Here is an 11,982-nt window from a genome sequence, read left to right as displayed (position 1 = left end):
TGTTTTAATCTCTTACCTAATTAACTACTTTAGGGTTGATTAGTAAATTACCTGAACCTGGGTCTTGGCGCTCTTTTTAAACTGCCTTTCCCTGTCACTCACCTTCTTTTTCACAGACTTTCAAGCCAATAGTCTCTTCTCTCTGCTTCTGCTTGCTGCTTCTCCGAGCTCTGCGTAAGGACTGTAGCTGTGTGCTTGAGCTGATTAATTACCTGGCAGTTCCCGGTTGATGAGCAGTGTTGTGCTCCTGCAGGAGCTGGCAGGTATTGTTCATTCCCATGTCTCCCTTGGGAGTTGTTGTGATTTGTGATCTTGAAATTATTTCATTGTTGCCAGAACAATGTGACATGTTCACTCCCACATAATGTGCATTTACCTGCTGTCTCAGTTACGTGACACTTTCCCCACGAGGACAGGTTCTTCAGAATTTTCACTCATGAATATGATGGTACTCAGAGCAATCAGACAAGCGTAATTGTTCTTAAAGACAAATTCACTAGGAATTAATGTGAAGAGAGACTAAGGGGGGTTTCCTGCACAAGATCAGGTCTAAAGGGCGTGTCCCACTGTACGAGGCAATTCAAAAGCTCTTCCGAGTTTAAAAAAAAATCATACTCGTGGTAAGTACGTAGAATGTACATAGCGGCTACGTCCGAGCTCGTGGATGTCTCGTAGCGGCTCGTAACGCTAACGGCAGGTACACGGGAAATGCGGAAACTCGTGAAGTATTTTCAGCACTGTGAAAATTTTCCACGGGAGCCCCGAGTACCTACGAACAGCTATTACCATAATTCTCCGAGTTCGAATCGGGGGAAACTTGGGAGAACTCTTGAATTACCTCGTACAGTGGGACAGGCCCATAAATCACCAAATAGCTAAGCAATACAAGCATCAGATTATACTAAAATAAACTTTAGATTCATGTTATAGAGAAAATAAATATTAATATCGAGGCCACTGATATTTCAAGCAAACTATCTACATTTGTGACGTTCAGGCAATTTAATGCATTAACTAGAAACATACCAGTGAAGCAAATCTCACAAACTAATGCTGTGAATGCCAATCGCAAGCTAATGCTGATTGATGAATACTGGCTGGGATATGAGGGGTATCATCCCCACTGACCTTCACAATGGTCCACATAGATCCATTACCAATGTCTTGGCTTAACACCACATCTGAATGATAGTACCTCCTACAGCTATGCAATCAGATCTCAAATATTGTTATTTAAGATCTTTGGACAGCTGCAGCACAATCTTTAAATTTGCCAAGGACATCACCACTGATGGACAAAGAACAGATTTTGATGAGTCACTGTACAGTAAACAGAGTGAATAATCCCAGATGACTTCTCCATGCACACCCATGGCTTATGGGGTTTGGCGTACTCTTTCAGAAGGTGTACAGTCTGCTTTCAAAAAGCACATTGCAGAATCATCATTCATGGGATGAAAGAAGACTTCTTTCAGAAATCTAGCATCTAAATAGCTATAGGCCTTTGTAGTCGCTGAGACTTCAGTGAAGTTGCTGGCCTGTCACCCTCATCATTACTGGTAAGATGATTTGACAAGTCGACAGTGACTGTGGGAGGCCAGAAGTTTATTCCTGTCGATTCTCCAAGCCACCCATCTTTCAGTTCACTCGTGGGATCGGGAAGAATTTTTTCTCCACATTTCAGGAGTTCTTTGTACTGATCAAAATGACTATGTTTTTCTTCACCTGCAGTTGGCAGAACAATCTTCTTCATGACTACTGCAGCTAAAGATAGAGCTGCAAGTTCAGCTTTTCTTCCCGTTCTTCTCGACCCCCTGTCCGCTAAAAAAATCTTCAAAGCATCGACTTTCCATCTTTGAAAATCTTCAAGTGTCACATTTTCATAATTTGAGTCAGCCATGACCAATAAAAGCTTAAAAAAAGCCAAATAAAATAGGACCCAAAATATACTCACTGTATCTAGAGCCTGGTTCGATTTTTCTTTATGGCAAATGACCTTTGACAAATCCGATGATTCCTTGCGTTTTTCGGATACCGAACTCGCTTATTACCACACTGTAGAAGGGTGAACTCACATGGTTTATTCTATTTACAGTGGTAAGACAGTCCAGGACCACATGGGGGCATTGTCCCTCACCGTCAGAGCACATGTATGATAATGTTGGTGATCTCGGGCTTGTACCAGTAGCTCAGCTCTGGTCTTCGAAGGATGAGGTGTGGCGATCTCAGGCTGCTTCCTGCAGTTAACTATTACCTCAAGAGCGGGCGCTGACAGTACAGCTTTCTGATGCCATTTTCAGAAACTTGCCATCTTTTCTTGTATTTGTTGTTGATACTATGTTAGTCATGAACCCAGTATCATGCTTGTCACCTTTTTTGACGGAATTTGAAATTTGACCCCCTTTGTCAAATTTATGTGTGCAGTAATGTAAAAAAACACATATTGTTTTGGCATAATCATGTACCTGATTTATGATCTATGTTAACATACTAGACATACCACTATACATACCACACACATATACACAACATGTACACAACTGAGGAAAGTAATGAGAGACGAGTTAACTTGATGTTTATGGTATATACCATACATTTTAATTTTGTTTACTTGAAACAAAGTCAATATTAATTTGTAGTTTTGAGATGCAACTCGACATAAGTACTACGCATATGTGTGACTACTTCTAAAAATATACATGTAACTTAATGGCTAATGTACACTGAAACAATGGTTGATAAATGATTAAATGAAATGAAAGAAATTAAGAGTTGTATGAACTTCTGTACATTTACTGATCGAGATGTGCATTGTATTGAACCACGAGGAAATATGCCGAATGTGCTGAGAGTTATATGTTCTTTCACTTGAATATCTGCAAGAATTATGGAGTTGATTGTCCGAGAAGTAATCCCGCCCCCCCCCCCCCCCCCCATAATGCTAACAAGCAACCCTCTATCGTATGTACAACAACCATGACATGCCACCTCCTAAATATTCATCTAGCATGTTTTTAATCAATTATTTGCAATTCCAAAGCACTATGGTTTTCCCCAACATTTTATCTCTACCTGGTACATGAAGAATTATTAAAAACTACACAGCAGATATGTAAAACAAGATCCCGACATGCATGCTGGAATTAATCCAGACACATACACGGTATAACTATTAGTAAATAGTCATTGTGGCTTGGAAAAAAAAAATCTCTTAATATTGTTTATGCAAATTCAACTACACTGGGCCTTCACAAACTAAATGTATAGTTCAGTACTGTCATAGTCAGAAAAAAATCCATCAGTTTGTATACTATGAATTAAACGCAATAACTGAGCACTGTATAGATACATGGTGATAACAAAACTGTTTTGAAAATAAGTGCGATGTAAGAGATGTAAAACTCTGATTTTGTTGAAATGTACATGTTGCAAACTCGGCAAGTTCTGGATTTCAGTTCATATCAAATCTGGTTGAAGATAAAGTTGAACTTCTGATCAAAATGATCTGTAAGTGCAACAACATCTCATTTACACACCAATGGAGGCAGTAAATTACATAATGCTGCGCAGACGGTGAAAATATCATCAATATGCGGAACTAAAGTGATGGGTAAAGTGTTTCCCAGTATGTTAAAATACTTTAGACGACCTATGGCACGTTCAACATGAATGCGGACATTGGCAACCTTCTTGGTTTTGTGTACTTTTTCTGTGGTCATTGGCTGATAACCATCGCTGGGAGGGAGAATCTCTAAATAGGCTTGGCGAAACTTCAAGTCTTCTTGAATGGGAAATTCTCTATCTGCCATTATGCAATCCCCAGGATCAACTAAGTTCAAAAATTCGCTCTTCCTAACAATGTGTGCATCAGATGATCGCCCACCCCAAGCATTTGATAAGAATGTGATCATGCCGTTTGGGGCAATTCCAACCAATAGTTTCACAGTGTTGTGTTTCTTGTGTTCAGACCATGTCAAAGCCTGCAACTGTAGATGCTGTGGTCGTTCAATAAATATCTCTGCACAGTCGAGAATGCATCTCAGTGCTGGCCATTTATTTATTATCTGTTTCGGTTGCGTGGACCTTATCAAATCACGATTTGGCCAGAAAATCAGGGGTTTCAGTTGGATGGCTAGGAATTTAATCCAAGTATAGAATATTTTAGAACATGTACCCACACTAAGTCCAAACAAAGACGCGAGAAACACCATCGACAGCCCAAGGCGCAGCTTCATCAACACAAGTATCATTTCATCCTTTACGCTGAGTTTTGATTTGGGTCCAGTCTTCTTTGGCGTTTGTTTAAAATTTCTTGGTACTATAGTACTGACGACTTTTTTCTTCCCTTCGCAATATCGCATTTTCATTGCTTTAGGCTTCAGGTACTCGCATAGGTTGTCTAAGTCTTCCGTCGAAAAGAGCCCTGTCAATCTTCTCACATTTTTGTCATTGATATTGCTACAAAAACGCTTTTTAATGGAAGCATTCTTCAGTTTTAGTTTCAATTCTTCTACCTTGCCTACCAACATTTCAACTTTGTCAGTCAGTTTGTTTATGTCCTTCTGCTTTTGGATGCATCCCGTGCAATTACAGTTCTCTTGACAGCTGCATTTGTACACATAAGCATGATCTAAAGCAAAAGCTCGTAACCGCTTGTTGTCTGGTCCATCGTCAACATGTTGGTCAACATTGGTTTGCGTTGCTGGTACCGACTTTCTCCTTTTATTAGAAGGTGTTTCATCTCTGCGAGGGAGTGCACGTGGGGACATTGGAAAGTCCAATAACAAATAACCAAGATTCAGCACCGGGTCTGGATTGAGCTCTGTTGGTTCGCCGTCCACAAAGTGCTTAGAGCACACGCGGCTATAGCCGTTTGGGTGAGGCAGCCAATGCGTGCCTTTCTGGTTCTTTCGGTTGACCAGTTTGGCCCAACGCAACCGGGCTGCTCCATCCCTCCTCTCTGTCGGAAATGGGAAGAGTTTGAAGGGAGGTGGGCAGAAACAGTTTCCCGTTGCAACTTTACAGTGGTGGCTGTCACACACATCATACTTCCACTTATACAGGTGATATGTGCTGTTCGAACAGCCCAAAATTGCACAAATTGGCATGGCTTTGCCCTGTAACATATAAAACAAAATGAATAACAAAGTCAATCATATGTTAATTCAAACACGGTCCTGTAAACACAACTTTACTTACACATGTACATGCAGAACTTATTCAGAAGTCAACAAACGTGCATACAGCCTGTGGCCATGGACTAGTATATAAGAGGTGAAAACCCAACAAATACTTTTCATATTATCTATTGATAGTTATAGAAATCATACATTTCATTCGCCTCTCCCCCCCCCACCCCTCCAAAACAAGAGCAATAAAAAATGGTGTTATTCATTGTCAAGATCTTGCTCACTCACCGAAGCGGGCCAGGAAGCGACCAAGGTAAAGACAATAAAACCACCAAAATCATCGTAGTTTTGTACAAATGAACCATAAATACACACAGTTAAATAAGCGTTCGGTATTCCGAAAAACGCAAGGAATCCTGAGATTTGTCAAAGGTCATTCGATATTAAAAAAAAGCGAACAAAGTGCTGGCTGAATAAACTGTGTATAAATTCTTATCTTTATTCATAATTTATGTGTAAAAATATATTTAATCTGATGAACGGGGATGCCAGGTAGCAGGAGAGCAGGGTGTAACAGTGAGAGAGGGGGCAGATGCGAGTGGGACACAGGTGAGAGTGCGCAACAGACCTGTGTCTCATCTGCAGTCAGACTCGAACCTGGGTCCCTAGCGCCGGAAGCGCTACAGAATCGCCACAGTACCGTCACGGGTCCCCCCCCCCCCCTCCCCAGTGTCCCATCCCCGCCCGGGGGGCAGCTGGAGATGTCAGGGGCGACCGTGGAGCAGCAGCCCACTGCCAACGCGGAGAAGAAGCGCTAACTCCAGCCCAACCCCACTGAAATTCCCAAGGTACCGCCAGCCGCACCCCCCGCCCCACCCAGCGTCAACCCCCCCCGGTGAAAGGCAAACACTTGCCATCAACGGGGACACACACAAAACGCTACAGTAACTCAGCTGGACAGGCAGCATCCCCAGAGAAAACGAATGGGTGACGCTTCGGGTCGAGACGTTTCTACAGAGATGTTGCCAGACCCGCCGATTACCGCAGCACGCCGTGTGCATCCCCGCCGATGACTGGTGCTTGGCCACTGCCGGCACCTGGGAGGGGATGGGGACAGCCCAGCAGTAATTCAACAGTGCCCGCAGTGCCGTAGACCTGGGCCCGACCACGACCACGAACCCCACGCAGCAGCATGAAGCATAAAACACTCACCGAAGCATAAAGCAATAAAACAGACAAATCATCATAGGTCTATACAAAGGAACAATAAACACATCTAATTCATAGTTTAAAAGCAGTATTTTCTTACCGAGAAGAATCAAAGCTGGAAAATACGGATAAAAGGGTCTGATAATACACAGCAGATCCGCTCACGACAATGTTTATGGCGAATGACCTATGACCTGGGCATGCGCAGTCGGAATACCGAACTCGATTGTAGTTTTGAAAGCAGTATTTTTTTACTTCTCTCTCACACGATTCCACCTGGTGTCTGAAGGCGGACAAATCTCCTCGGTTTGAAGCGTTTGTAGGCGGCGGGGCGGGGCTGGCTTTACAGAGGCGGGAGCGAGTGTCGGGGAGGGAGGGGTGAGTGAAGCTGCTGCTGCTGTTGTGTGTGTGTGTGTGTGTGAGTGAGTGTGGGCCCCGCCACCAGCGGCCGTCTGTGGACGTCAACGCCTCACGCCTCCCGCCGCTGGGCCTCGGCCTCTGTCGGGTGTTCGGGCCTCTCTCCCCCTCCCTCTCCCGGGCTGTGGCGGAGCTCCCCGCGGTTGGAGTAAGGCGGTGACCGGGATGGAGCCGCTCCACGCCGGCGCCCTGACCCAGGACTGTCTGATCCACATCTTCACCTTCCTGGAGGCCGCGGAGCTGAGCCGGGCGGCGCGGGTTAGTGAGGTGAGTGAAGGCACGGCGGCGGCTGCTGTAGTCACAGAGCACAGTGCCCGCTCCCTGGAGTAACACAGTGCCCGCTCCCTGGAGTAACACAGTGCCCGCTCCCTGGAGTAACACAGTGCCCGCTCCCTGGAGTAACACAGTGCCCGCTCCCTGGAGTAACACAGTGCCCGCTCCCTGGAGTAACACAGTGCCCGCTCCCTGGAGTAACACAGTGCCCGCTCCCTGGAGTAACACAGTGCCCGCTCCCTGGAGTAACACAGTGCCCGCTCCCTGGAGTAACACAGTGCCCGCTCCCTGGAGTAACACAGTGCCCGCTCCCTGGAGTAACAGTGTCCCGCTCCCTGGAGTAACACAGTGCCCGCTCCCTGGAGTACACAGTGCCCGCTCCCTGGAGTAACACAGTGCCCGCTCCCTGGAGTAACACAGTGCCCGCTCCCTGGAGTAACACAGTGCCCGCTCCCTGGAGTAACACAATGCCCGCTCCCTGGAGTAACAGTGCCCGCTCCCTGGAGTAACACAGTGCCCGCTCCCTGGAGTAACAGTGCCCGCTCCCTGGAGTAACACAGTGCCCGCACCCTGGAGTAACACAGTGCCCGCTCCCTGGAGTAACACAATGCCCGCTCCCTGGAGTAACAGTGCCCGCTCCCTGGAGTAACACAGTGCCCGCTCCCTGGAGTAACACAGTGCCCGCTCCCTGGAGTAACACAGTGCCCGCTCCCTGGAGTAACACAGTGCCCGCTCCCTGGAGTAACACAGTGCCCGCTCCCTGGAGTAACACAGTGCCCGCTTCCTGGAGTAACAATGTGCCCGCTCCCTGGAGTAACAGTGCCCGCTCCCTGGAGTAACAGTGCCCGCTCCCTGGAGTAACACAGTGCCCGCTCCCTGGAGAAACACAGTGCCCGCTCCCTGGAGTAACAGTGCCCGCTCCCTGGAGTAACACAGTGCCCGCTCCCTGGAGTAACACAGTGCCCGCTCCCTGGAGTAACACAGTGCCCGCTCCCTGGAGTAACACAGTGCCCGCTTCCTGGAGTAACAATGTGCCCGCTCCCTGGAGTAACAGTGCCCGCTCCCTGGAGTAACAGTACCTGCTCCCTGGAGTAACACAGTGCCCGCTCCCTGGAGTAACACAGTGCCCGCTCCCTGGAGTAACACAGTGCCCGCTTCCTGGAGTAACAATGTGCCCGCTCCCTGGAGTAACAGTGCCCGCTCCCTGGAGTAACAGTGCCCGCTCCTTGGAGTAACACAGTGCCCGCCCCCTGGAGTAACACAGTGCCCGCTCCCTGGAGTAACACAGTGCCCGCTCCCTGGAGTAACAGTGCCCGCTCCCTGGAGTAACACAGTGCCCGCTCCCTGGAGTAACACAGTGCCCGCTCCCTGGAGTAACACAGTGCCCGCTCCCTGGAGTAACACAGTGCCCACTCCCTGGAGTAACACAGTGCCCGCTCCCTGGAGTAACACAGTGCCCGCTCCCTGGAGTAACACAGTGCCCGCTTCCTGGAGTAACAATGTGCCCGCTCCCTGGAGTAACAGTGCCCGCTCCCTGGAGTAACAGTGCCCGCTCCTTGGAGTAACACAGTGCCCGCCCCCTGGAGTAACACAGTGCCCGCTCCCTGGAGTAACACAGTGCCCGCTCCCTGGAGTAACACAGTGCCCGCTCCCTGGAGTAACACAGTGCCCGCTCCCTGGAGTAACACAGTGCCCGCTCCCTGGAGTAACACAATGCCCGCTCCCTGGAGTAACACAATGCCCGCTCCCCGGAGTAACAGTGCCCGCTCCCTGGAGTAACAGTGCCCGCTCCCTGGAGTAACACAGTGCCCGCTCCCTGGAGTAACACAGTGCCCGCTCCCTGGAGTAACACAATGCCCGCTCCCTGGAGTAACAGTGCCCGCTCCCTGGAGTAACACAGTGCCCGCTCCCTGGAGTAACACAGTGCCCGCTCCCTGGAGTAACACAGTGCCCGCTCCCTGGAGTAACACAGTGCCCGCTCCCTGGAGTAACACAGTGCCCGCTCCCTGGAGTAACACAGTGCCCGCTCCCTGGAGTAACACACTGCCCGCTCCCTGGAGTAACACAGTGCCCGCTCCCTGGAGTAACACTGTGCCCGCTCACTGGAGTAACAATGTGCCCGCTCCCTGGAGTAACAATGTGCCCGCTCCCTGGAGTAACACAGTGCCCGCTCCCTGGAGTAACACAGTGCCCGCTCCCTGGAGTAACAATGTGCCCGCTCCCTGGAGTAACACAGTGCCCGCTCCATGTAGTAACACAGTGCCCGCTCCCTGGAGTAACACATTGCCCGTTCCCTGGAGTAACAATGTGCCCGCTCCCTGGAGTAACACAGTGCCCGCTCCCTGGAGTAACACAGTACCCGCTCCCTGGAGTAACACAGTGCCCTCTCCCTGGAGTAACACAGTGCCCGCTCCCTGGAGTAACAATGTGCCCGCTCCCTGGAGTAACACAGTGCCCGCTCCCTGGAGTAACAATGTGCCCGCTCCCTGGAGTAACGCAGTGCCCGCTCCCTGGAGTAACGCAGTGCCCGCTCCCTGGAGTAACGCAGTGCCCGCTCCCTGGAGTAACGCAGTGCCCGCTCCCTGGAGTAACGCAGTGCCCGCTCCCTGGAGTAACAATGTGCCCGCTCCCTGGAGTAACACAGTGCCCGCTCCCTGGAGAAACACAGTGCCCGCTCCCTGGAGTAACAGTGCCCGCTCCCTGGAGTACACAGTGCCCGCTCCCTGGAGTAACACAGTGCCCGCTCCCTGGAGTAACACAGTGCCCGCTCCCTGGAGTAACACATTGCCCGCTTCCTGGAGTAACAATGTGCCCGCTCCCTGGAGTAACAGTGCCCGCTCCCTGGAGTAACAGTGCCCGCTCCTTGGAGTAACACAGTGCCCGCCCCCTGGAGTAACACAGTGCCCGCTCCCTGGAGTAACACAGTGCCCGCTCCCTGGAGTAACACAGTGCCCGCTCCCTGGAGTAACACAGTGCCCGCTCCCTGGAGTAACACAGTGCCCGCTCCCTGGAGTAACACAATGCCCGCTCCCCGGAGTAACACAATGCCCGCTCCCCGGAGTAACAGTGCCCGCTCCCTGGAGTAACACAGTGCCCGCTCCCTGGAGTAACAGTGCCCGCTCCATGGAGTAACACAGTGCCCGCTCCCTGGAGTAACACAGTGCCCGCTCCCTGGAGTAACACAATGCCCGCTCCCTGGAGTAACAGTGCCCGCTCCCTGGAGTAACACAGTGCCCGCTCCCTGGAGTAACAATGTGCCCGCTCCCTGGAGTAACAATGTGCCCGCTCCCTGGAGTAACAATGTGCCCGCTCCCTGGAGTAACACTGTGCCCGCTCCCTGGAGTAACACAATGCCCGCTCCCTGGAGTAACAGTGCCCGCTCCCTGGAGTAACACAGTGCCCGCTCCCTGGAGTAACACAGTGCCCGCTCCCTGGAGTAACACAGTGCCCGCTCCCTGGAGTAACACAGTGCCCGCTCCCTGGAGTAACACAGTGCCCGCTCCCTGGAGTAACACAGTGCCCGCTCCCTGGAGTAACACAGTGCCCGCTCCCTGGAGTAACACAGTGCCCGCTCCCTGGAGTAACACAGTGCCCGCTCCCTGGAGTAACACTGTGCCCGCTCACTGGAGTAACAATGTGCCCGCTCCCTGGAGTAACAATGTGCCCGCTCCCTGGAGTAACACAGTGCCCGCTCCCTGGAGTAACACAGTGCCCGCTCCCTGGAGTAACAATGTGCCCGCTCCCTGGAGTAACACAGTGCCCGCTCCCTGGAGTAACACAGTGCCCGCTCCCTGGAGTAACACATTGCCCGTTCCCTGGAGTAACAATGTGCCCGCTCCCTGGAGTAACACAGTGCCCGCTCCCTGGAGTAACACAGTACCCGCTCCCTGGAGTAACACAGTGCCCTCTCCCTGGAGTAACACAGTGCCCGCTCCCTGGAGTAACAATGTGCCCGCTCCCTGGAGTAACACAATGCCCGCTCCCTGGAGTAACAATGTGCCCGCTCCCTGGAGTAACGCAGTGCCCGCTCCCTGGAGTAACGCAGTGCCCGCTCCCTGGAGTAACGCAGTGCACGCTCCCTGGAGTAACACAGTGCCCGCTCCCTGGAGTAACACAGTGCCCGCTCCCTGGAGTAACACAGTGCCCGCTCCCTGGAGTAACAATGTGCCCGCTCCCTGGAGTAACAGTGCCCGCTCCCTGGAGAAACACAGTGCCCGCTCCCTGGAGTAACACAGTGCCCGCTCCCTGGAGTAACACAGTGCCCGCTCCCTGGAGTAACACAGTGCCCGCTCCCTGGAGTAACACAGTGCCCGCTTCCTGGAGTAACAATGTGCCCGCTACCTGGAGTAACAATGTGTCCGCTCCCTGGAGTAACACAGTGCCCGCTCCCTGGAGTAACAATGTGCCCGCTCCCTGGAGTAACACAGTGCCCGCTCCCTGGAGAAACACAGTGCCCGCTCCCTGGAGAAACACAGTGCCCGCTCCCTGGAGTAACTGCCCGCTCCCTGGAGTAACACAGTGCCCGCTCCCTGGAGTAACACAGTGCCCGCTCCCTGGAGTAACACAGTGCCCGCTTCCTGGAGTAACAATGTGCCCGCTCCCTGGAGTAACAATGTGCCAGCTCCCTGGAGTAACACAGTGCCCGCTCCCTGGAGTAACACAGTGCCCGCTCCCTGGAGTAACACAGTGCCCGCTCCCTGGAGTAACACAGTGCCCGCTCCCTGGAGTAACACAGTGCCCGCTCCCTGGAGTAACACTGCCCGCTCACTGGAGTAACACAGTGCCCGCTCCTTGGAGTAACACAGAGCCCGCCCCCTGGAGTAACACAGTGCCCGCTCCCTGGAGTAACACAGTGCCCGCTCCCTGGAGTAACACAGTGCCCGCTCCCTGGAGTAACACAGTGCCCGCTCCCTGGAGTAACACAGTGCCCGCTCCCGGAGTAACACAGTGCCCG

At 51.2% G+C, this 11,982-nt stretch overlaps 2 protein-coding genes across 8 annotated transcripts in view; one reads left to right on the top strand and one right to left on the bottom strand.

Annotated features, from left to right (window-relative positions):
* Window positions 1-2,066: 2,066 nt before the first annotated feature.
* LOC116983422 overlaps window positions 2,067-11,982 on the bottom strand; it is a 96,609-nt gene continuing 86,693 nt past the window's right edge. For 5 of the 6 annotated variants that reach the window (XM_033037188.1, XM_033037190.1, XM_033037191.1 and 2 more), the window contains one exon: window positions 2,067-5,117. In XM_033037188.1, coding sequence (XP_032893079.1) covers window positions 3,525-5,108 — 1,584 coding nt within the window. In that variant the 5' untranslated portion in view covers window positions 5,109-5,117 and the 3' untranslated portion in view covers window positions 2,067-3,524. Of the gene's footprint in view, window positions 5,118-6,438; window positions 6,596-11,982 lie in introns of those variants that run through there. The other variant, XM_033037193.1, reaches the window with a different exon arrangement.
* The window catches only part of fbxw12 (F-box and WD repeat domain containing 12), a 67,450-nt gene continuing 62,212 nt past the window's right edge, over window positions 6,745-11,982 (top strand). Inside the window, exon 1 of one of the 2 annotated variants that reach the window (XM_033037195.1) lies at window positions 6,745-7,022. In XM_033037195.1, coding sequence (XP_032893086.1) covers window positions 6,921-7,022 — 102 coding nt within the window. In that variant the 5' untranslated portion in view covers window positions 6,745-6,920. The remainder of the gene's footprint in view (window positions 7,023-11,982) is intronic. The other variant, XM_033037194.1, reaches the window with a different exon arrangement.

Source organism: Amblyraja radiata, chromosome 18, assembly GCF_010909765.2.
Source record: "Amblyraja radiata isolate CabotCenter1 chromosome 18, sAmbRad1.1.pri, whole genome shotgun sequence".
NCBI classification, from domain to species: domain Eukaryota; kingdom Metazoa; phylum Chordata; class Chondrichthyes; order Rajiformes; family Rajidae; genus Amblyraja; species Amblyraja radiata.
Note: the sequence above shows the minus strand (reverse complement) of the source record. Positions and strands in the feature narration are given on the sequence as shown.